The sequence below is a fragment of the Apteryx rowi genome, unplaced genomic scaffold (assembly GCF_003343035.1).
Source record: "Apteryx rowi isolate R43461 unplaced genomic scaffold, aptRow1 scaffold_11, whole genome shotgun sequence".
NCBI classification, from domain to species: domain Eukaryota; kingdom Metazoa; phylum Chordata; class Aves; order Apterygiformes; family Apterygidae; genus Apteryx; species Apteryx rowi.
In genome coordinates this window covers 5,651,440-5,675,060 of record NW_020447308.1, presented here as the reverse complement: position 1 = coordinate 5,675,060, position 23,621 = coordinate 5,651,440, and the positions used below count along the sequence as shown (strand labels likewise).

At 36.9% G+C, this 23,621-nt stretch overlaps 1 protein-coding gene across 7 annotated transcripts; it reads right to left on the bottom strand.

Moving 5' to 3' along the window:
- Positions 1 to 669: 669 nt before the first annotated feature.
- On the bottom strand, positions 670 to 23,316 carry CLPX (caseinolytic mitochondrial matrix peptidase chaperone subunit). Of its 7 annotated transcripts, XM_026073637.1 has the most exons (15): positions 22,824 to 23,314; positions 21,715 to 21,752; positions 18,803 to 18,963; positions 17,256 to 17,373; positions 12,637 to 12,791; positions 11,421 to 11,580; positions 9,906 to 9,947; positions 8,688 to 8,864; positions 7,666 to 7,830; positions 7,203 to 7,291; positions 6,440 to 6,604; positions 5,100 to 5,399; positions 3,566 to 3,658; positions 3,217 to 3,323; positions 670 to 2,080 (listed from the first exon to the last, which is right to left on the bottom strand). In XM_026073637.1, exons 1-15 carry the CDS (start codon positions 22,856 to 22,858, stop codon positions 1,990 to 1,992), a joined length of 1,896 nt encoding a protein of 631 aa, XP_025929422.1. In that variant the 5' UTR covers positions 22,859 to 23,314; the 3' UTR covers positions 670 to 1,989. The 7 variants fall into 7 exon arrangements, with proteins under 7 accessions (XP_025929422.1, XP_025929444.1, XP_025929434.1 ...); XM_026073659.1 differs by lacking the exon at positions 6,440 to 6,604 and having other exon boundaries at positions 22,824 to 23,316; XM_026073649.1 differs by lacking the exon at positions 9,906 to 9,947 and having other exon boundaries at positions 22,824 to 23,313.
- Positions 23,317 to 23,621: the final 305 nt, after the last annotated feature.

The window sequence follows — 23,621 nt, the reverse complement described above, 5'->3', positions numbered from 1 at the left end:
GCCCCGCGCCCTCCCCCTCGCGGCGGCTCCCCCAAGGCCCGCGGGCGCCTCCAGCCACGCGCGACACCCGCCCGCCTGCCACAGGGCAGCTTGTACCGACAGCGTACAAGGAAACACGGTCTGGCTGGGCCCTTTGGACGTGAACTGTCCCGTCTCCTGCTCCCATCGCTGCAAGGATTGGGGATGACAGAAAAAAGCTGTTTTCAGGTAGTCACTTTGTTTTATTCAAACAGCAAAAGTGGATTGAAGTACAAACTGTCGTTGCACGGTATTTGTTTTCCTTAAAAACATTTCTTGATTACATAATTCAGAACAACTTTCAAAACTAAGTTGTTTAACAGTTTTCCCCAAAGTGTTTTCAATCCATTTAAAAAAGGATTTGCATTAAAGACCTCAGAATTAAGAGCTGTTGTATTTTTCACTCTACAAAAAGGAAAAGGAGGATAAGGTTACAGACAGTTCACTGCAGATTCCAATTTTGAGATGACTAAGCTTCTCCTAGAAATATCCTCAGCACTGACAGCAGCTTTTTCTGAACCATTAATGGGTCATTTCACCAGAAAATAAAATTAAATCCTGAGAGAAGTATCTGTTAGATCTGGCTAAAACTGCAGGTCACCTTGATTCTATACAAGAACACAAGTATTGCATGACTGTTAATTTTTGTCATGTAAATTCTAAGTAACAAAAAAAACAAGGCCAACATCTCTGCAGTACCCACTAGACTGAAAAGAATGACAGGAATTTTATTTAAATAGTTTGACTTGAAACCTTAGGGGGGAAAAAAAGAAAAAGTGAGTAAAACCTAAATCCATGTATCACTGTGAAGAACAAAACAAAGTTCTAAGTAACAATTTTAATTCCTGAAATGAATCAAAAACATACAGGTCCTTTAGTGTTTTTACAAATACTTTCCAAAAGGATTGAATTTGTTTTGGTGTAAAACAGAAGAGGGAAGATTGCTTTGCTGTGAGACTAAAAATCAAAGACGAAACCACAAGATGCAATACTAGCATTTAAGCATATAACTTAAAAAAAGCACTGTCATGTGAACAATTACTACTGATTACATCAAAAATATTATACATTTAYTTCTTTCATCTCTTAACATTATAAGATAGGTTGGGCAAATACCTGGCACCAAAAAATTGATGCATGATAGTTCCAATACGTTAAACAAAATGTACTATATTAGAACATTAATATTTAAAAATTTATGCCAACTTTTCATCCAAACCCACACGGCCTACCACTTCCTAGAAATTCTATTTATCCTTCTGGAAAAATTAGCAGATTATCGACTTCACCTTCTTTCACAGTATTCAAGGTGACTATAAGACTTATTCCTAATGGAAAGGTGAGCAAAAGGATGTATTTGATATTGCATCCAAATTACTGTAACAAACTAGTGTTACATCTTTCCAAAATCGCCCAGCAGTGTTATTAAATCTGTTTGAGTTTTTCAAAATCTAGTTGCAAGGGCTTCCTCCTGCACCAAATGTAACAAGTCACTCCAGCACCAGTTTGGTTTCAAACACCAGCAGAAATCTAACACTGACCTGAACATAACCCAAGCATGTGAGTTGCATGAGGAGCTAATAGTTTATTTACCCCCTACTAATTATTAAACTTGTTTTCCCATTTGTAGAGTAACATTATTGTAAAATTAACTATTGGCAGCACCTGCATTGCTGTTCAGTTTTAGAAAAAGCAATCCAGGTGTTGCTATATTTGCTATATATTTTAATTGAACAAAAGCAATATACAATTTATATTTGAACATTATGCCATTCAAGTCCACACAATGTCCACCAAATAAATCAATGTGATGTTACAATAAAATACATGATCTGATTTATCTAATAGGYTTCCTGATCATGTATCATATTCAAGATAGATCCAATGCCTTTAGTATCAGACTGTGAAGCCAGATGTAATCTTAAAGAAATAACCAAGTGCGCTTTATGCGGGAGAGCATTCTGACAGTATTTAATTGTTTGCAGCATCTGCTTGCCGAGGCCAGCCTTCTTCCTCAACTCCAGAGTCATATTCTTCTTCAGATGAATCTTTAGGAGGAGCCCTATAATTAAAACAAACTGATCAGATACAGATACAGAAAYTGAGAAAAGAACGGAGACAGTATCCATAGCTTCTGATAAACATGTGGCCTGCAAAGTGCCCTGATGARAAGTGTTCTGACAAGCCTGCCATCTGCAAAACCACCTTCTGAGTTGAAAATGGTGCTATGCAGATTTAAACTACTACCAGTAAGCAGTGTCATTACTGAAAACCAAGAGGCCACTGAATTCAGTTAAGTAAAATACATTTCAGAYTTTAAGCAAACAGAAGTGCTGGTGCTCTGCAAAATAACTGAAGGCAACTATTAATATCTTTCACTTCAACCATCCCCTTTGAGGAACTAAGTGTGCTGAAGCRAGCTTCAACACAGATATTGGCACATACAGAGCGTGTATTTCAGTTAAAGTCACACAAAAACGTTCTGGCAGACCTGGAAGCCATGCTAGGATTCATGAATCCCAGTCCTGTGTCCTTAACCTGACCCACCCCCTCTCAATCTCCTCCTTTGTTTACTGTGCTAAAACTTTTTAAATTATTATTTAAATCCAGCTTTGTCTAATGCTTTTACTGCTCTACCACATCATTAACATAATACAATCTTTACAACATTAAATCTATTATTTTAACAAGTGCTCAAAAAGTCAACAACAGACGCTTTTTATGGGCCATCTGTTGCTGCAAGGGCAACGAAGGAAAAAACTGCAGAGGCCTRGAGCTTGCCTAAAAAAATACCTCACAGAGTGAGTAGTCACTAGAAGAAAGAAGGGAAGAGAGTTCCATTTCTGAAACTGCAGTATAGTGACAGTTAAAACTTCAGTTTTTCACTGTTAACTTGTCATGYTCATCATTTACTTCCCTCTTTCCACAGGCATATAGACACACACACACACACACAGAGCTTAAAACAACTTCATATGAAAGTTTATTTTGTAATTTCTTTTTAAAAACTGAAGCAATACAAACCCAGAGTCTCKAGGACAGAATAGGCACTAAGTCAACTGTGTACGGTATACAGAGAACCAGATTCTTTCTAGGACATGTGCATAGTTTATTTAAACACTTGTGCCTAAGGCAAATGTCAGAACATCTGTCTAGCTGTATTACTGGTCTGTTCTGATACTGCCATTACAGTTTTACCTAATGTATCCTGGCTCTTTTTTGCCTTCTACAACATCTTTGTCAACTTCCACGCATACGATGTCAGAATTGGGCACTTCAAACATGGGCTCCAACAGCAGCTTTTCCTACAAAGAAATAGAGGGAAAAATATTTCTTTTTTACTTAACAGTTATGCTTAGCAAGTGCTTTTCAGAGCTAGATACAGTCTCCCAAGAAATCTCAATATCCACATTTTTAGAAAGAGATCTATTGCATCTATACAAGAGCCAGAATAAAATGCTGTTTTGAGTCAAAACTCTCATGATTAGTACCACTTATATGAATGTAGGTAGTTTCACTTACTCGAGCTGAGACTATCCTTACTTACCATTATAGATCGAAGACCTCTTGCACCAGTTTTTCTGTCAAGGGCCAGTCTAGCTATAGCTTTCAATGCATCTTCAGTTACATTTAATTCACACTACAGACAGAAAAACATGAAATTTAGTCAGGTATTTTGTTTGTAACTCAATAGCGCTTTGAGTGCAACAGTGCAAGCATTACCCGATACTACTGTACACAAAGACGAAAAAYGACATACARCAATGATTTGCTTTTTTTACAGATCAGAACATTTAACATTTCAGCTACATACACAAAACTTCAGCTACAGTTTGGTTTTCCCTAAAGTTACCAGTATTGCCTATGTCATTTAACTGCAACTTCTACAAATACCTCCAGAGCACACGAGGTGGCTCTTGATGCCTGTTTGGCAAGGTCACTGATGTTCCAGTGAACATTAACACAAAGAGCAATTCAACGACTTCCAGGTAGTTGCCCCCACAAAGACAGGTATCCAGTCTGAACCAGYTGTGCTTCCGTGAGATAGATTTTAGCTTTTTGGAGCGGGGCAGTGTACATGCAAGGGGAAGAAGTTACYTCCATTGACATTTATATTCTTTTCCTACAAACACCTCTTGAATCTTTCAAGAGGCCAGATTTGTAAATACAGAGCATTTGGAATAGATACTGAAGATAAAGAACCCTACATCAAAGGGAACAGGAAGACAAGGGTGACAGTTCAGCCAACTGAGAAACAACTAACAGCAATAAAAAGATCCTTTAATCATTAGCTTGTCTTCTGCAATCTTCAAAAGCACTTCAAACACATCATACAACAACACTTTTAAAGGAAAGACCAGGATTAACAGGTGTATTAAAAAGCAGGAAGGAGTGAAGGACTGGCTGACCAGAACAYGGAAGTCTTCCCACCCCCCAGCCTTAAATCAGGGAAATCAAGATACCTTTTAGAATCTGAAGCTGAAAAAATATTTACATATCCAGTGGAATAATGGGCATTTTACTCAAACAAATCATTTTCCTTCAGAGTTAAAATTGCTTTGGGGTTTAAAAAAAGCAAAGAAACCACCACATATGAACCAAAAAGCTGAGCACAGCATTGGCAAAATACAACAGAACAATTAGATAACAAGAAGAAAACGAGTTGTTCTTACACATATTGAATTTCAAGTGATTAAAGAACTACCAAACAAGGTTTTGCTCACTTCTCAAGATCCTATCACAAAACCAATTTTGAGTTCTTACTCAATACTATATGTATAAACTGCTCCCGGAGCAATGGCCTTGGCAAGCAATTAACATGATTTTAGAGCTTACTGCCAGGTTAAATCTATTTTCTCTGCTAGCAAGATGTAGGAACAATTGTAATCTTTAAAGCAGGGGGTATAATATCTGAGAGAGCTGGTGCAACTTCCTGTTCTACAAACAGCTCATTAAGTACAACCAGTTCATGTTCTGCAGCCACAAAAGAGACAATGTATCTTTAGAGTGAGGCAGCTTTAACAACGTATCTATAAACAAGACTATTGAAAAGCTGTCAAATAAAAATGCAAAATCCAAACCTTATCCATGCTGAACAACGCCTGGTATTGAGGAACCACAGCATTTCGTGGCTCTGTGAGAATCCGTACAAGCGTCTTCTCGTCTAGGCTATGCAGAGGAACCACAACAGGCAAACGGCCCACAAACTCGGGAATCATGCCAAATTCAATGAGATCTCTAGCTTCCACGTGACGCAGCAAGCGATCCTTTTCTTCAATGTCTTGATGTGTATTGGACTCTCCGCTTAGGTTAGCGAGATCAGCTGCTGCTGCAGCCCTTCTGCCTTTTCCCAAATTAGATGGTGTCCCAAATCCTAGATACTGCAAAATAAATGTTATGCTTACAGAAGTGTAAATTTTCTTTACATAACTAAATCATCTTCAATATGCATAAAAAATTAATTAGCATACTATATACAGAAGTGACTGATTGTCTGTCATTACATATTAATTCAGGCTTAAGAATTTACTTAGGGTAAAATTAAACCCTTTACACATAATCAACCAGTTTAACATTTAATTCTCCCAGTAAGATGTCAACACACCAGACTGAAGAAAAGGAAGCTTTTCCTAAAACAAAAAAGCTTAATAACATGTTCTGAAAGATTTATGAAATATATATGAGTACCARTGATACTAAAAAGGCTCTTCAGAAGTGAAGCAAATGAATGTAGGAATGCTTATGTGAAAAGCTACGTACATTATCATAAACAGTAATCTGGATTTCAGTTGCTTCTCTGTTGCTGGAAACAAGGTGCACCTTTTGTCAGAAAGATGCAGCCAGTAGCACTCTGTACTCAAATGTTAATATACAAAATACTAAACTGAATGAACTAGCTATCTCTAGAAGACRATAGTTTGAGGGAATGGTGTTAAAAGCTATCTGAGTATCAATAGTAAAAGCTTTATTTTYCTACTGACACCCAAAGGTTTTCTCAGGTTCATACTTGGTACATTCACTGAATGAAATCCTATTAGCATTGCTAGAACTGTTTCATACACTCTGTTTTTAAGAAACATGGGGCATTACAACGACTTAAAAAGTTACTCTTATGTGTGCATAGCAAGTCTTCCATCAACAGTTTGCAACCTTTTCATATTTGCATATGCTAAAAATTTCCCCTTGGAAGCAGAGACTGCTGGGAGCTAACTAAGCCTCCTAACAACAGGCTTGCTCTGCGTTACCTTTCTTGGGCTCCTCTAAAGTAGTTCCCTGACCTCAGGTTCCCAGATAATAGATGGAAGACCACTGTTCTACAAACTTGCTAGATTTATGAATCAAGCAGGGCCTTATCAGCCAGTACCATGAACGGTAATTAAGATGACAATTTTTCAGTTCAAATACAGCCAGATGCATTCACCTTTTCATTTTTCCTCCTGCTGATAATTCTGTCAAGACCATTAAAAGCACCAGAAGCTACAAAGAGGATGTTTGTTGTGTCAACCTGCACTGTTTCTCCACGTAGTTTACGAGAATTCTTTTCTGGAACATTTACTATTGTACCTTCTAGTAATTTTAACAAGCCCTAAAAAGAAATAGAGAAAAGAAACAAGTAATAAAGAATCTAATATGCAGCACCATATAAGAAGGCATGCCAGACTCCACTTATTTGCACAGAGGTACTTGTATCTTTTTAATTCCTTATGCCTTTATAGTAACGAACAGAAAATGTCTAAAGAAATCAGTTTTCCATATCACAGAGAAATAGTCCTACTTAAGGGCAGACAAAAATCTCAATCTCTAATGTGACTCACATGCACATAATTACTACTAAGTATTTTTAAATATCACCATTAGTAATGAGTTGCTCTGAGGGTTTTGTTTAAATGGAAAGTGTTATGTATTCTTGCCMGTATTATATAACTTGCTATTTGAAAGCCCTGAAGACATTTTTAGGTTAAAACATTTCTGTGAARCAGTCTTGAGAGGTTTTTATTTTGTTCGTTTGTTTTTTGGAGTGATGAAAGTAAAGAGGAGAGATGAGGGTTTCAAAGATTAATAATTCAGGAACTGAAGACTATGCCTCTATACGCTCCTGTGCTATTTGATATATGACAGGACATATGTAGACTTGGTGAGCTCAGTTTGCTTACAAAGTGAAATCACTCCACAGAAGTACTTACTTGTTGAACACCTTCTCCTCCGACATCCCGTAACTGATGAATACCAGGAACACTGCCAATCTTATCTACTTCATCCAGAAAAACAATTCCTGCAGTTACAGAAGATGGATTTAAGGAAGATTCTACTTTTTAAGAAAAGTAAAAATTAACACACAGGGAAGAACACAATTTAAGATAGCAGCAATCTGTTCTGCTTCCATATTTTTGATTGAAAAAAGGTATGAATAGAATGTACAAACAAAACTAGATACGTATAAATGTATAAACAAAACAATATCAAAAGCTTAGATGCATTCAGAGCATCTTTCATGTTTGTTATTTCTGATCTGAAAGTGTTAAAGTTTAGGTACATGCAACAAGAATGTAAGTTACGGAAATAACGGTGGTCTGCAAGTTTAGAGTACTTAGGTGAAATAACCAGAGTCTATGAATGAGCTTCAGGAAACACATGGTCAAAGTTTACCTTGTTGAGCTTTTTCTACATTGTAGTTGGCATCTTGCAGGAGTTTTGCAATGACAGATTCAATGTCTTCACCAACATAGCCAGCTTGGGTCAAGGTAGTACAGTCACAGATAGCAAAAGGTACATCTAGGCATTTAGCTAGAGTCTGAGCCAGCAAGGTTTTACCTGATATAATAAAACAGTATGTTAAAAGTGCCATAAATTTCTTTAGAGCACACAAACCCAAATATTTACACTGGGATCATCAGTACAGTCATTAGTTATTTTAAAYGATGCCAGCATGTTCATATACTCCGATAAGAATATTTTCCAAGGGAACCAGTTTTCATAAACAATGCTTTTTATCTTGAAAGGCTCTATGTTTAAATTAGGCTAATACTGTACCTGAGGCAGCTTGAAACACACACAGTATCACAAATAAAGCGTCATAAAATACATAAACCAAAATCCATGTACTTGCATAGATTAAAGATTAAATAAATCATTAGTCCTTTGTAAACACTCAGGCTCCAGTGCAGAGTCCAACTGCTCTTGCTTTGAAAGTGGGGAGAAACAGGATTACATTTACTATATGTTCTCCCACATAGTCTGCAAAATGCTATCATTTCAGCACAAACACTCCCACTTCTCACGAACATCCTGAAACATAATTTCTTTCTTAGCTCCCTGTAACTCTTCTGTCTTGGAGGTGAAACATCACTTCCTAACCACTGAACCTCAAACTTGCCATCTAGAGCTGCCAACTACAAATCCATGTTATTTCAGTTTAGTGAAAGTTACATCTTTTAATCATTCAGTAAACATATGCATATAAAAAGATACCACTTGGCCAGACTGCCTTCCTTCTCAAGGTCATTTAGTTCAGCTTTTTACTGGGACAGGAGACCACAAAATGCCAGTTTGAAATTGGCGTTTTAGCTTTATGTATACCAATTGGTAGGAATCGCAAAAGGGAAAAGTCACTCATTAGCAAGGCATTCCAAGAAAATCTCTTAAGCCTATGATAACATACAGCTGCATACCTGATCCAGTTGGTCCAAGCAGTAAAATATTACTCTTTTCAAGTTTTATGTCATCATTGGGTGAATCTAGTACTTCACCTCCCCGTTTTTCCTGAGGTATCTGCTGGTTCATTTGTTGTTGCATCGATGCTCCTAAAGCATTACCGTGTGGACTAATTCCAGCAATCTGCAGCAGTTCTGAAGAGAACAACAAGAGTACTGTTTGAGCACTGATGAGGTCGGCTAGTATCTTAAATGCACAATAAAAAAAAAACTTTTCTGTGTTGTTCTGTGAACGTTTAATTATACCTAAAGTATATAAGTTTACAGAAACAACTGCAACAAATTTGGTGCAACTACTACAAAAACATGAGCTTTGCAAAAGCACGTATTTGAAGAGAAATTCCAATGGTACAATAGTTTATCTAAAATATTCTTCTCCATTAAAAATAAGTGCTAGAGAAATTTAAGTCCTTACAGAAAATTTGTAGTCACTTATTTTGTGTAATATATAATGTAAAAAACAATAAAYGCTACCTGTTGATTACTATGATGAGAAAGTACAAGAACTGGCTAATTATACAATAAAAAGCCATGCATGAGTCTATTCTTAAGACTGACAAATTTGTCTTAGTTCAGTTGTCACAAGTTTCATTTTCATACATGGATATGGAGACTGATTTGTATTTTCTTTTTTTTTCTCCAAAGCATTAGAGTTTTAATTACCTTGCAGGGTAGAAATTTGAAGAAAACTGAGTTGAAGATGCATAAATTGATTATAAATTGATCTACACTACACTAAGGAAGCATGTTCGATAGCCACAGAGTTCCAGTGGACCAAAAATAAACATGACTGCCATCACCCAGACAAAAAATGGCCTGTTCTATCTCACATCATATTTTGTATGGCATCACTAATAAAATCGCACCTCAGATTTAAGCAAAAAAAGTTTCAACTTTCACTTGTTTTATCAAAGATAATTCTAAAGACAGTTATTTAACCAACAACTTTATGAAAGATATCTTTACATTTTACCTGCCTTCCACCTGGAACTAGATAGAGTCGAATCCTGGTAACTTCAGTTAAAGGAGCCTCAATGCTATCAAGTTTATTGATAGAAGTGAAGCAAACGGGATTTTACCTGACATTTCTAACTAGTGGTCACTGAAACACTGTTCTACATTAACATCAAAAGAGTAGATATTGCAGAGGAGGACATGAGGAGAGAATTCACTTACTTGTAAATCTGTACTCATCCTCCCGTCTTCTGATTTCTAATTCTAAGAGAGAGGATGAAAACAGTAATAAAAAAAGTTTATAAATGCTCCACCTCTTGCCCTCTTCTGAATACATTTCATCACTGTGTAACGAATGTATTTCTAACAAGAAATCCCCACATGAATGAGTTCTTATTGCTGTCGAATCTAACCCAAATCCCAACTTGTATGCTTTTAAAATGACAGTATGCCTTCTACTACTTACAACAGTAACAGATTATTATCCCTTACTAGATTTTAATTTTAAAAGCACTTACAGAAGAAAAAAACCCACACACTGTAATGCAACTTAGTTTAGAAAAGACTTCCTTGGACTTGCATTGTTAAATATAAATGCTTAAGATTTCACATCTTGCAAAGTACTATCAATTATAAATATTCATTGCCAGTTCCTCTGGCTAGGCACTGTTTTATCTTCCTGTGGAGAATCAGCACCTTCCCTGTGCCAGGTACACAACTGCTCTCCTACTATTACCAGAACAGTGCTACCAATACTCCCCCCTCCTCCTCCCCCCAAAAATACTTTTTTTTTTTTTTTACACAAATTCAAAAAACATAAATAGTATTTCTGTTTACTTAGCATACTATTTATTGCAAGACAGAATAAAACACTAAAAAAACCCCCACCAAGGTACACTTTGATTCAGAAATGGTAACTTAATCCTACTTCTAAAAATAAATTAGATCAACAGAGCTGTAGTTACTCGGTAGCAAAAGTACTGCCAAGAGTAACTCCATCTACACCTGCTAGATATGGAACAATACCATGGTGACCAACAGATGCTGCCAGAGGCTGCACGTGAGACTGGAAAGCTAGCTATTCATCAAATGCACTATGCAAAATATTGTCTTAATGATCTGCACTGTTGCTTGCAGATTAAGCAGCAGATTTACTGCTAAGTAGTAAAGGGGATTAGAAAGAAAAAATTAAGAGGCTCACTTTACAAAGTAAAAGGAAAATACCTAATAATGTGTAGCAGTAAAAATGCTAAATATTTAAGAGGTTAGACAACACCCATGACATCATAAAAATTTTGGATTAGAAATAAATCACAAAAGTTTACATACAGTAAAAATTAAATGGAAATTTTTTTAATCATCTGAACTACAGAACATTTGGTGTTAAAGTTTTAGAGGTTTTCTTACTCACATAATATATTTACTTATACCGCTTCACTAAGTTTGGACAGTGGAAACAGATCAGTCAACTTCTGAGCTTTCATACACTACTAACACCATGGGCTTGCCTCTATGCTGGGTTTTGAAAACGTTGTTTTTTACCTAATAATGTTCTAGTCTATCAACAGTCATTTTACAAGACTGCAACATTCCTACTCCTTTGGAAAACAATACTGAATGAAAATTAAATGTATATGGACTGCAAGTCAACTATTATTATTAGAGGACCAAAAATATAAGTTAGGGGCCAGAAATCATAAATTTTATTTAAGAATAAGGACATAACTTTATACAAACCTCTTGGTGTCAAAGAAGTCTGTTTTTCAACTTCTGCTTGCTGTCTCAGGTTAGCTGGGATATTATTATAGATTCTTTTATAATGATTGTACACAGCAACTGAAAGCACCTTCTTGGCAAAACACTGACCAACAACGTATTTGTCGAGGTAGTTATAAATCTGAAAAATAATTAAATCTTAATAATATTTCTAAAACACTTGTGCATGAAAAATTAATAAAGTGCAAAGAGACTTTATGGGTCACTCTAAACTAAATTTGAGCTAATTTTTTTTAAACATCAGTTTTATAACATACATTCTGAAACCTTAATAAGTAAGCAAAGTTGAACCCAGTGATTTTGGGATATATTACACATGGAACATAAATGAAGGCTCTAACCACCAAAGCTGGTCTAAATAATTTGACTTATTATTTCAGTCTGTGATATAACTTGATGAATGTAACAGAATTAAGAATTAAAAACCCAACATTTAAAAAACAAAACAGATTAACACTGATAAATTTTCTAAGGAAATGAGACTTAAAGTCATATTGCATCTGTTGGTTTTCCCCTACTAATATTTGACCCCATTGTCAATTTTACCCAAATTTGTAAAAGGAACAGAAGTTTCAAATATATTTAAACTCTTACAAAAGCCTACCAAGGGGCCGCACGTAGCTTCAGAAGCCAGTTGAGCCCACTAAGAACCAAGAGACATGATAAGGTCCCTCGGTATTCAGGAAACAGAAGCCAAATGACTGCTCAGCGTGGATGCAGCAGCAGCAGCCAGGTCCCAGCCACAGGCCCACTGACTAGCTACGGGTCTAAGCCAGAAACAGGCCCAACAAAAGGTGCTGGAGCTACAAGCAGCAGCTGGCAATATTCCGGTGCAGAATACGAGGCCATAGCAGGAACTAAAGGTACTGTGGATGGTGAGGGCTGAATTAAGTCGCAGGGTCACAAAGAGAAAATGAAGGTACTGGGCTTCAGTCACAAGGCAAAGACAGAGGAAAAGAAGCTGGGCTGCTTTTCTTGGTTGTGGGTCTCGTTTTCTTTTATCAGTATGCTGCTGTGTTACATAACACTCGCTCAAAGGTTTAATCTTCAGCTAATCATCCTTGTTGTTTGTTGCTCTGTCACAGCAGAGCATTGCACACTCGATACAGATTAAAAAGTAAAGCATTCAATCACACTTTAGTACAAGAAAACATTAGGGTGAAATTAAGACCCATACCTTTTTCGGTGGAGGAGGTGGCTTCTGCTGGAATGCCAATTTCACAGCTTCTGCTGCTGACTCAGGCTCTTTAATGATGCTCTTTTTTGTGTCGGCCTCTGACAGTACAACAAAAAAATGGTGACACTTCTCACACTTCACAAAACGGGTGGAAGCTGCAGAAGTAGTAGAACAAAGTGGTAAGAGAAACTACTTGAGCAACATTCATTCAACTGCCTCAGCTTGTAATACAAAGGACATAAAAACACCTGTGAAACAMTGTATTTACACAACACTTTCACTTTGTTCACATTAGAAGCTTAAAAAGCAATTAATGGACTATGAAATTTCACATAAAAGGAACACAATCTGCCCAAAAAGTCACAATGCACAGCAGCAAACAAAGGATTAGAAAGCAAAAAATCTACTTCCTAGGTATTCAGTAGCACTACGCTTGGAAGAGGAAATTCTGCATCTCAGAGTGATGCAAGATTAATGAGAGCTTCTGACTATGCATGAAAGGATGAGTTCCCAACTCTCAAACTAGCAGGCAAAAAACTTGTGGTCAGGGACAGGCTACTCAACAGCGTGGGGAAGTAATCTTCAATATAAATGTCAAAGATGACATACAGCAGGCTTGGGAAAAGACAGCCACAGCAGCTTTCGGTTTCTGCATCCTGCCGGCTGTGTAATCCCATGGAGCATGTCTGAGTCAGTCATCTAAGCCCAGGACACAGAGTGCTGTGGGTTCACATAAAGTGCTCACCCTGACATGGGGTGAAGAGGCAGCTCTGGTATGCAACAGAGGATCAGGACTTTGATGTTTTGTAAGGTCATTTGCTTATTTATTTTTTAAATGTCAAGAACAGAATGAATTTCCTTCAAAATCCAAACCCTTCTAATGCTGACTTTACGAATCATTCCTCAAGAAATCACATTACATGCAAAGGTTGGTTTCGAAAACCTGCAAACTAGAACTTATGCTTATTACTTTTTTTTTTTTCCAAAAACCAAGATGAAATAATCTAGAACAGATGGATTATAAATTCGTTTTTTTAATCTAAAATAGATATTTTGTTTGTCACAATATCACAGTGCACTCTATTAAATTCAATAGAAGTGTAACATGAATGATTTAAAATAATTGTTCTGTATTAAAATGGTCACCTGAAAAACTTAAAGATCATAACTTTTGAACTCCTAGAAGTTTTTGGAAAATGGATTGCACAATCTAGTACCAGCCAATTTTAATGACGGCCTCTGGCAATAAACAAGCTGCTTATTTATAACTTGTTTTTGCCTCCCATAAAGCTGGCATCAGCAAAAGTTGTTTTACTACTAAACACACCTTATGCCTGAATAAATAAGACCAGCAGATTATTAAAATAATGTAGCACATAATACTGTGACCATCACAGCCTTATTAACTCCCTACTCCRAAGAAAATTTGTAGAGTAACTGGAAAGCTCTCCCTGCAACAGTGCAAATTACTGATATCTGCCTGATGGGAATGCAATGGAGACTCACTTGCATGCTCTCCTTTTACAAGACTATTATCTCATAACACCATCATAGGAAAAATTTGCTCCCAACACTCATTCAACACACCTCTGACATTCTTAATGACTACAGTGCCATGAGGCTGTTGTCTTTCCTTACACAATGCTAATACTCAGCTTTAGTAGGATGGAAAAGCCATTAGTATACTTGCCCCCTTTACAGATCCATAGGAATGGTGGAGAAAAAAAATAAAAACAGCAAATGAAAAGAAAGAGCAGGCTAAAAGACTACTATTGTGCATTCTTACAATATTGTTCACTAAAAAAATCACTGTGCAGTGTGCTTCACTTTCATCAATTACCCCAAACAGGACACAGGAAGGTTATCAGAGATCTTCCTGATTTTCAGCAAGACCAACTGGGTCCATGGTTACAGAGTAACTTTGATGTATGGGGCACCCCAAGGATGGGGACTYGAACAGTTAGCAAACTGCAGCCGAGAAACTGCCAGTCTCCATTGTCTACGCAGCGTTCTGGAAACAAACAGCAATATGAGTTTTAACAGAACTTCAACTGCTGCAGAAATTTTGAGAAGTCTGTTCTGAACTGTAAGGAAAACAAGTTTAAGTACTGCTATGTTCCCCAAAAATGAAAATACCAAATTTCAAGCAATTTCTTATTCTTAAATACTGGAGTGGTTTTATATGTTGTGTTAACAAGCACATAGAAGCCTAGGAAACAGCCTTCATGTCAAATTACCTCACTGTCATTAAGATATCTGCAAATATTCACGATGTGGCAAAAAGCAAATCAAGCACTGGCTTTGATTCAGGCAAGCAGTACCACAGCATGCCAGAGGCTGCATCTGCAAAGTGATTTCTGAAGTCCATACAAGCTGACCTTGTCAAAGAGGAATGCTGGATTCATACAATGCATACAGGAAGCCRGAACAATAGGAGGATTAACCTCCAAAACATTTGTAGGGTTGAGATAATAGGCTTCCAAACTGCTATAAGGTAAAATGACATCAAGAAAAAAAGAGTAGGGAAGCCACTAAGTACAGGCAGTAGCAGGTAAGTCTTGCTTTGCAGGATGTGAGCTAATGGAATCAGCGGAAGGCAGTAAGAGTGCCAAGTTAAGACTTATGGCAACAATACTTACCCATTTGCAATCAGGTTTAAAGCTATTAGATTTCACTCTACATCATGAGACTTAAATCTTATTTCACTGATCACAAACCTCCCCTTATATAGCCTCACAATCCAAAACAATACAGGGACGGCTCAGAAAATGCACCAAAGCAAAATCTCTTAATTTCTGTCATATTCTTAGTTGTTAATTACTGGAAAACTATAGCTAAACAAATCATTGGGAAAGTTTTGCAGATACGTAATGAAGTCCTGTAATGAAGTTCAGATACATAATGAACTCCGCTAGATAACCAGTCTGTCCCACTACCACTCAATGGCTAATTGAAAATTCATTGACTAATGAATTTGGCTTTTATTCAGTATTTTATTTCCCTAGGCCTCTCAAAATGAGTGAAAAACCTGATGTTTAAAAACAGAAGCAAATGCCATGTTAATGTTTTCCTTAGGCTTTAGATATGCAGTTAAAGATCTGTAGCTTTATAATTCAAACCAGAATTGGATTAATTATTTTTTCCAACTAAGCAACACCAAAAGCTTATCTGAAAATCAAGTTACAGCAAGCTAATACAACCAGAACACCATTCCTTTTGAAACAAAACTGAATAGAAACTTTCTTAGGATTTTTTTTGTTTCGTTTTGTTTTTTTAAAGAGAATTAGCACTTAGCTATATTACTTCCCAGCTACTTTAGGTTTATACTAGTAACAGACTTTTTTAAAGGCTCCAATCTCAAACTCTCAGAGATGAAGGTGCAATGATGTGAAAAGTAGGAACATTTAAAGAGGACTTCCTCACATTTTGACCTTCAAGCTTCTGCCAAATTTGACCAGCTTCAACACGGTTTTTACAGGGAAGAAGTGGATTTCCAGTCCCAAGTTGTTTATAATAATGTCATTCTAATGCCATGATTCAAGTGCAGTTTTTGAATTTGAGATTGCATTTACTAGTCACATTCTCTCCCATAATGTTAATATAAATAAGTCCTCTTCCAAGAATTAGTGCCAGATTTTTCAGAAATGCTTGTTGCCTGTAGTTCCAAATAAATGAATGGCTTAGCATTTCTGAAAAAATCATAGCTATTGTAGACTGATCCTTGTATCTAACCTAAGACATTACTGTAACGACAATGTATTTGTGATTCATGATGCTTGGATCGTTTTAATTCCATAGTACTTCTTTTCTGATACTTGTATAAACTAATGTACATCCACTCATTATTTTCACCAACCGTGATATTAACAACTGTTAAACGAGTTATGCTGACCTTGGCTTAAGCTCCTTAATGCACAGGTCTGACTATGCCTTGATACTTCCTCCTTGAGCCCCATCAACCGACAATGGGTATTTGCTTTCTGACAACTATTTTCTAGGCTGATCTCTTAAGCACTGAAATAAGAAAAAAGTCTTCAAGTCTGGTAGAACTGAAAGTATAATTGGCATTAATTTGGACTGTACTTCAAAGAAGGTTGCTATTACTCTGGACATCAGGCATCTGATAACTTACATTTTTGGATTTTCTATCTGGAGTTTTCTGCTTCCTACTTGGAACGTACCATAGATCCTATTTTGCCATAAAAGATGATTGTAGTAAGCCATCTGTAATAGACTAATTCTTCTGCTGGAAAAGCACTTTGCTCTACTACAGGCAGGATTAGAGTTTTATTATTTAGTAAACAAAGGACAGACATTACAAATATATAAAACAGAAAAAAGTATCAGTAGTTGAAGTGGTATTGTTTACTTGAGCATTTCTTCCACTACATAAAACATAACAGCTATTATAAAACTTCATATTCACAAACTATACAAACATATCAGCAAAGATGATATATGCTTATAACAATTTGGCCAAATGAAACAACGAAATTTTTTACATTCCGTAATTATCTGAAGTTCTAAATAGACTAAAACTTAGCTATCCAAACTACCATAGACAACAAACAATCACATCTTTTGATATTTATAAAAGAAATAATTCATTAAAAACTTACACACAAAGGTCTCCACGTGTGTGCACAAGTCACCACACTTCGGGCAGCGCAGCTGGTTCCCTCCTTTCCCAGAACTTCCAGAGCTTGACTTTTTACTACCTCCCTCACTGACAGACTTCTAAAAAAAATTTCCAGACAATTAGCTCCAAACAACGGAGCTGTTACATTAGACATTTATCAATGTGCTTACGGAACTTAGTAATGTGAATACTGTAATAGCTGAATAACTAAATAAGTATTGTCAGCATTTCTGAAAGGTTTTGAAAGTCTATAGCAACACAACGTTCTTAAATGTAACACATCTGCATTTCCCGAGTCTATCAGTTTTGGATGCCCACTGAAGAGGCTATTAACTGTGTATCCCATATCTACATCAGAACCATTTTCCTGACATGAGAACAATAATGAGCTAAGCTGTGTCAAGACTGTTTTACTAACATAGTTTATTCTAACCCCAGAGAAGAAAACAAATCATACTTATAACAGTAATTTCACTATCGCAACTGTGTTCATTCTAAGGGTTTCTGAAGCCACAACTCTTCTCACATCCTTGACAGATGTAGCTATGCTGGCAGACGGCTGTAGGGCAGACATGGCCTATAAAAAAAGCATCTCAAAAACTGCTTGAAAGTTTTCCATTTTGATTTTTAAGGCATAATTCCACAGAGTCCTACTTGTCTTTTTCCTCTTAACCTTCAACAGCAGTAGACAGAATAACATTTTTAAAATCTATGTCCTTTCTACACCTTCATACTTTCACTAGTAATAAAACTTATTACATGTTAGAACAAAGATCTCTTCCTTTTTAAAAAGCTTTCATAAAGTCTCTTATATTAAAAGCATCAGAACCAGTAAATGAATGGAACAGTTTATAATACAGAGCTGTCTATTTCTGTTCCTCTACAATATATGCATTACTTCATAGGATATGTGCTTCCCCCCCTCCTTTTTTTTTTTTTAAACACCTTGCCTTCTCACTCATTTCTCCCTGCAACTTTCTCAAAGAAAAAAGAACAGAATTCTTAGTCTTCTGTGTTTAATTTTAAAATAAGTTTAACCTGAACCTTCAGAGAACACCCGTGCCATTTGGCTAGTCCCTTAGATCTTAGAACATGACACACTAAGGCAAAGTTATCAAAGCACACTGTGAACTCTCAAAATCTTATTTGCTAAGGAACAGTTTTATCCTCAGGTAATCATTTATCTGAAGCTGTTTATTAACTATAACTATAGAAAAAGACTGGGATGAAAATAGATTAAAATTTACTAACAAGCATAAAACTAATCTCCTCACAAAGTTGTCCTCCTTGATACAACTGCCAAGTCAATGCTGAAAATAATCATCTAGAAATGTATTTACTATAAAAAGCCCACCTGGGATAAAATACAATCACTTCTGAAAAAGAACAGTTGAAGGATCAGAAGTGTCAGAGTTACCAAAAATTCCAGGAAGATTTTAATTTAAAGCAAGGACAAATTACTAAAGACATTTATTTAAGAAATATTAAAAAGAAAAACTACTGAAAATGATAATGTACGGAGGCTACCTTGCTTCCATCTCCAGAACCATCTTTGCTTGCACCGTCCTTTGAAGCAAAATATGCTGGTGTTTCTGAAAAGTTTCTAAGAGGAATTCTTCTCAGGGAACAAGTTTCGAAAGTCCCAAGTTTTCCTAAAACAGGGATGCGTGTACGACCACAAGTAATACCTAAAAACAAAAAAAATCCTTTAAAATTATGGGACATAAGTTTTCCTTCCCACTGATCAAATACATTCACTGAATAAAAAGTTGAAAATAAGAAAATAAAAAGCTAATTACATGAACCAATACACTGCAATGAAAGCTTTGCTGATACTACAGTTGAATAACGGAACTACCTTGTTAGCATCTGCCCAAGATATACACATTCAAAATACAGTCAGAACCAAAAAGCAACTCCACTATACTGTTTCACATTCTTTCATCCAGCTCTTTAGTAACATCGCTGAAACAAAAACAGTGTTTTCCATAGGTGTAATCCGTTCAAAATGTAATATATATATATGTATATGTTAAATAGGCAATTTTGGATGCATTGATTAATAATACTCTATTTCTAATCCTGATGGCACCAAATCCTGGAATTGATTTAGATTAAATAGAAACCAAAGGTTTCAGCAACAGAATTCAACTTTGAATAACCAAATTTTATTCAAAAATAAATTCACTTCACCACCTTAATGTTTATCGCATTAAAAATTGCCTGGATAATCCACAAATGACCCAGAAGTATCCCAAGTCTTCGAATGTCAGACAATTCGGAGTTCCATTGCATCACAAAATAAGCCACATTGCAGTCATGAAACGGATCCTCAGAATGATAAATACAATCAACCTCTAGCACATATTTTGAAAGTAAAAAAAAAAAAAGGTTATTAGACAAAAATTACTACAGAAGTGTCTCTGAGACCATGGAGCATATCTGGATTTGGATTTCATTTGGCATATGCTGACCCTTTATAGTCAGATAAATTAATACCACACAATCTTAATTTTGTTGAAATAGCTTATCCCCAACATGAAAAAACTCACTGAGGAACTGAACAATCCTTTCCTCCTTTTGCAACACTTGTAAGGCTGTATTTCATGACTAGGCATGATGCAAACCTACCTTTATCTTTATCATGCCCATGACTGCAGGATCTTTCAACACAAAAAACCTCAAACATCTGGAATCCAGATCTTAAACCTCTCTTCTATTTAAACTTGGCAATTTCTCTATATATCTGGTAAGAATTCTGTGACTGTTATCAATGGGAAAAGCTATATAGTAACAGCTATAATTACAAGCTTAATATTAATTCATGTTTTTTACTATATTAAAAAATGGGGGGGGTTGGTTTCTTTTATTTTTTGTTTTTTCTTTACAGAAGATGAGAAAGTTTTCTAAAATAAAATGAAATAAAATCTATACGAATGGCAAGAGTAGTGCAGTCCATTCGCTCCGAGACAGGTAAAATGACCAGAACTCACTTCTCATTATATTGATTTACCTCAGTTCATCATTTATTAAGCAGTATCAATTTTGACATATTTTCAGATTTCACTTATTTTACCACATCCCTACATCAATAAAATGTATACGTAACTTTGTTATCCAAATAATTTGAAGGCTGAGTATTACAGCAATACTCCAACAAACAGCTAAGCTAATGCTCTTTAAAACATTTGTAAAAATAAATAAATAAATAATGTGACATAACTGAAACTTTCGAATTACAATTAAGATCTAGAATCTTAACCAAAAGAGGGAGACTTAAAGTTCACCTTAATTATATTGTATTATATTACTATAATGCAAGAACAGAAAAATACAGAAGAAAAGCATTAAGGACAAGCCTAAATTTACAGGGAAAATTTCTGCAGACTGTCAAAGTTACAACCAAGAATACTGAATCAAATTTCAAGTTTGTTTTATCAAACTTTATACTGCTTAAGATATTTGAACTTAAAGGTGACTTTAAGATATTTTTAGCACTAAAAATACAATTTATTAGACTTGTAACAGTGGTACTTATGTCTGTAAAACACTGAAGGAGGACCAAAGATTTGCTGAGTGCCACCACAACACAGAAAAACCCTTAGGCTACACAGGTTAAAACTATGAAGTATACACAAATTGCTAAATACCATCAGTTACCTGCAAAAGTATTAGTTCACTTTCACAAGCAGAATAGAGATTAGTTACAACAACAGCAGAGAGTTTAAGCCAAGAGTGCTAAGTGTACTTGTCAGTAGAGAATAACCTGGGCTGAGCATTTATCACGTAACAGCTATTTTGTGTTAATTCCCCATCCTGGGGGCTTGTTCCTCATAAACAGTTCCTCTACTGAGATTTGTTTTACCACTTCTAAAAGGAACCGAGACAGGAATGCTTAAAAATAAAACAAAACAAGACACCCCCCCCCCCAAAAAAAAACCCACACACACAAAGCCAAAAAACCCAGCTGCATACAACTCTCCTGTAATAGCTTCTCACCCCAGAGAACCACCCAGGGGGAAAGGCCAAATTACCAATGCAGAGACTGATCAAACATTTTACCACTTAGCACTGCAAAAGGACTAAAGATCATCAACTTAAAATCACAGTGCCTTTGTAACACAGAAAATGCACCTTAATCTACACTGAATAAACTATGAAGCTATACACAAAGTGTCAAGTACTAAGCTGACAAGGGCCACACTAYATACTATGCCAAGCTACTGACCAGAAACGTTGCAGCTGTGGGACTACAGCTTTGGTGTTAGCAGCAGACGCCGGCCAGCCGGCAGCATTACACCCACTGCGGGCCTGGCAGAAGGAGCGTACTGTTGAAAGAGCAATTTCAGTATGGTAACTTYCTTTAAAAAATATATATATTCCCCTTCTCTCACAACACTCTTAGTTGGTCAGCCATTGGGGTACAACATTAAACTTACCTTGCCAGTCACACTGAATTCTGAAGGCTGTAAATAGGCTAAACGGGAAAAAAATATTACTGTTATATCAGCTTGATGCACAAGGACAAGACTTTTCATGTTTAGCCCATCTACAGGTCTGAATGATATTTTTGACAAAACATCACTGTACAATTAAATAATGAAATAGGAATAAAACTATCACAACTACTTACTTATAAATACAAGCGAGCACAGAGACAAATTCTCTGAAACAATCAACGTTCCAGTCTAACACCTAACGATTTCCACACATACTCTGATAAACATTCAAATATGCAACAGCTGGCTGGCACAGCAATACTCTCTCAGATATACCACTGACAGGTTTGTTTTTTTTTAAACACTGTTTTTTTAAGCAAATTTTTCCAAAACACAAACAAATGAAACCAGTATATCTAAAGAGCATGAACCAAACATAAGACTGCTGACAGCAGCAAGGACATCTATCCAGGGTGTTCAGATTAGCAGGTTATGAAACAGTAGGAGACTCCTTTACACTTTATTATCCTTTAGTTCATCGATGAACATCAGAAGAAATACCAACTTCTGGGCCAAGTGCTCAAATATTTTGGAACAACCTACCACCCAAGGTAATCACAGGGAGACTGAAAACAGAATTCTCATCTCTGCCCCAAAAAACACTCCATCTACTAGACCAATCCATACACCCTGAATACTCTCAAGTTTGTACCAACTACAATCAGTCCCCAAGTAATACCAAACTTAACTACCTGGCACAAGAGATAATTGGTTACAACCATCAAAATAAAAAAATTTTTAAATTTATTTTTATAGGAAGTTGATGTGTAAATAATTTTACTACTCCATACCTGTGTTTTTAGTCTCATTTGTTCTTTTACATACTCTTTTTACATGCCAGTTTTGACAAAAGAAAAATATTGATTCCATTACCTTTATAAAATAACAATTCTGAAGTAAATTTCAAACGTTACTTGTTTTAAAGTTTATTGTTTCAGTGGGTTTGCATGAAGCCAGACAGGCTGGAGTTGGAAGTACTGGCTTAACCCCTTCATTACAGGTCATGCTAGAGAAGTGGCTGCAACCTCAACTGCAATAAGTTAACTTACCTCATGAAGATAATAAACAGTCTTCTCTGACTCATTCAGCTATGGCTGAGAGTATCATTTTTCAAAAAGCTTGCTGCAAATGTGGCAACAGTATAGATTTCCAGCACAATTTGGGGGCTGTTTGCCTTTCAGTAAAAGCAGCATAGAGTATCTCGCTCTTAGGACGGACAAGATCACGGAAAGATGCAAAACCAGTAATAAGTAACATGCACCCTCCACTTGAGCCTCCAGTAACTGCTTTGCCTAGCGTCACTCTTCTAATGACTCGGAAATAATTGTTTTTCGCTAATTGAGCACAAGTCTTTATAAGAAATACTCCAAGCTGCAAGAAGCACAGGATTTTCACCAGTCGGCTAATAAATCTCATTTAAAGGCACAGCAGCATTGCGCAATCGGCGCTGAAAATCGCCCCCATCCAGCTAAACCCTGTTTTCGCTGTACGCTTCGCAAAAAGCCGCTGCGGCGAGCGCTGGTTTTGTAAAACTTCCGAGGCACGCGGCCCTCCTCCCCGCGGCGGCCGCAACCCCCTCCCCCCTCGCCGCCACGCACCTTCACGCCACCTGACACCGGGGAAAGAGAGGCAGAAGCGGGAGGGAAGCGCGGCGGGGGCGGGCCCGCGGCCCCGGGGTTGCCAGGGAGCGTTGCCGCGGCGGCCGCAGGCCCCGCTGCGCTGACAGGCCTCCCCTCAGGGAGGCGGCGGGGAGGCGACACCCCCCTCACTCCCCCCCCCCCGCAACGGCCGCCAACGGCCGCCGGGCCCGCGCGGAGGGCGGTTACCTCTGCGCGCGGAGGGCAGCG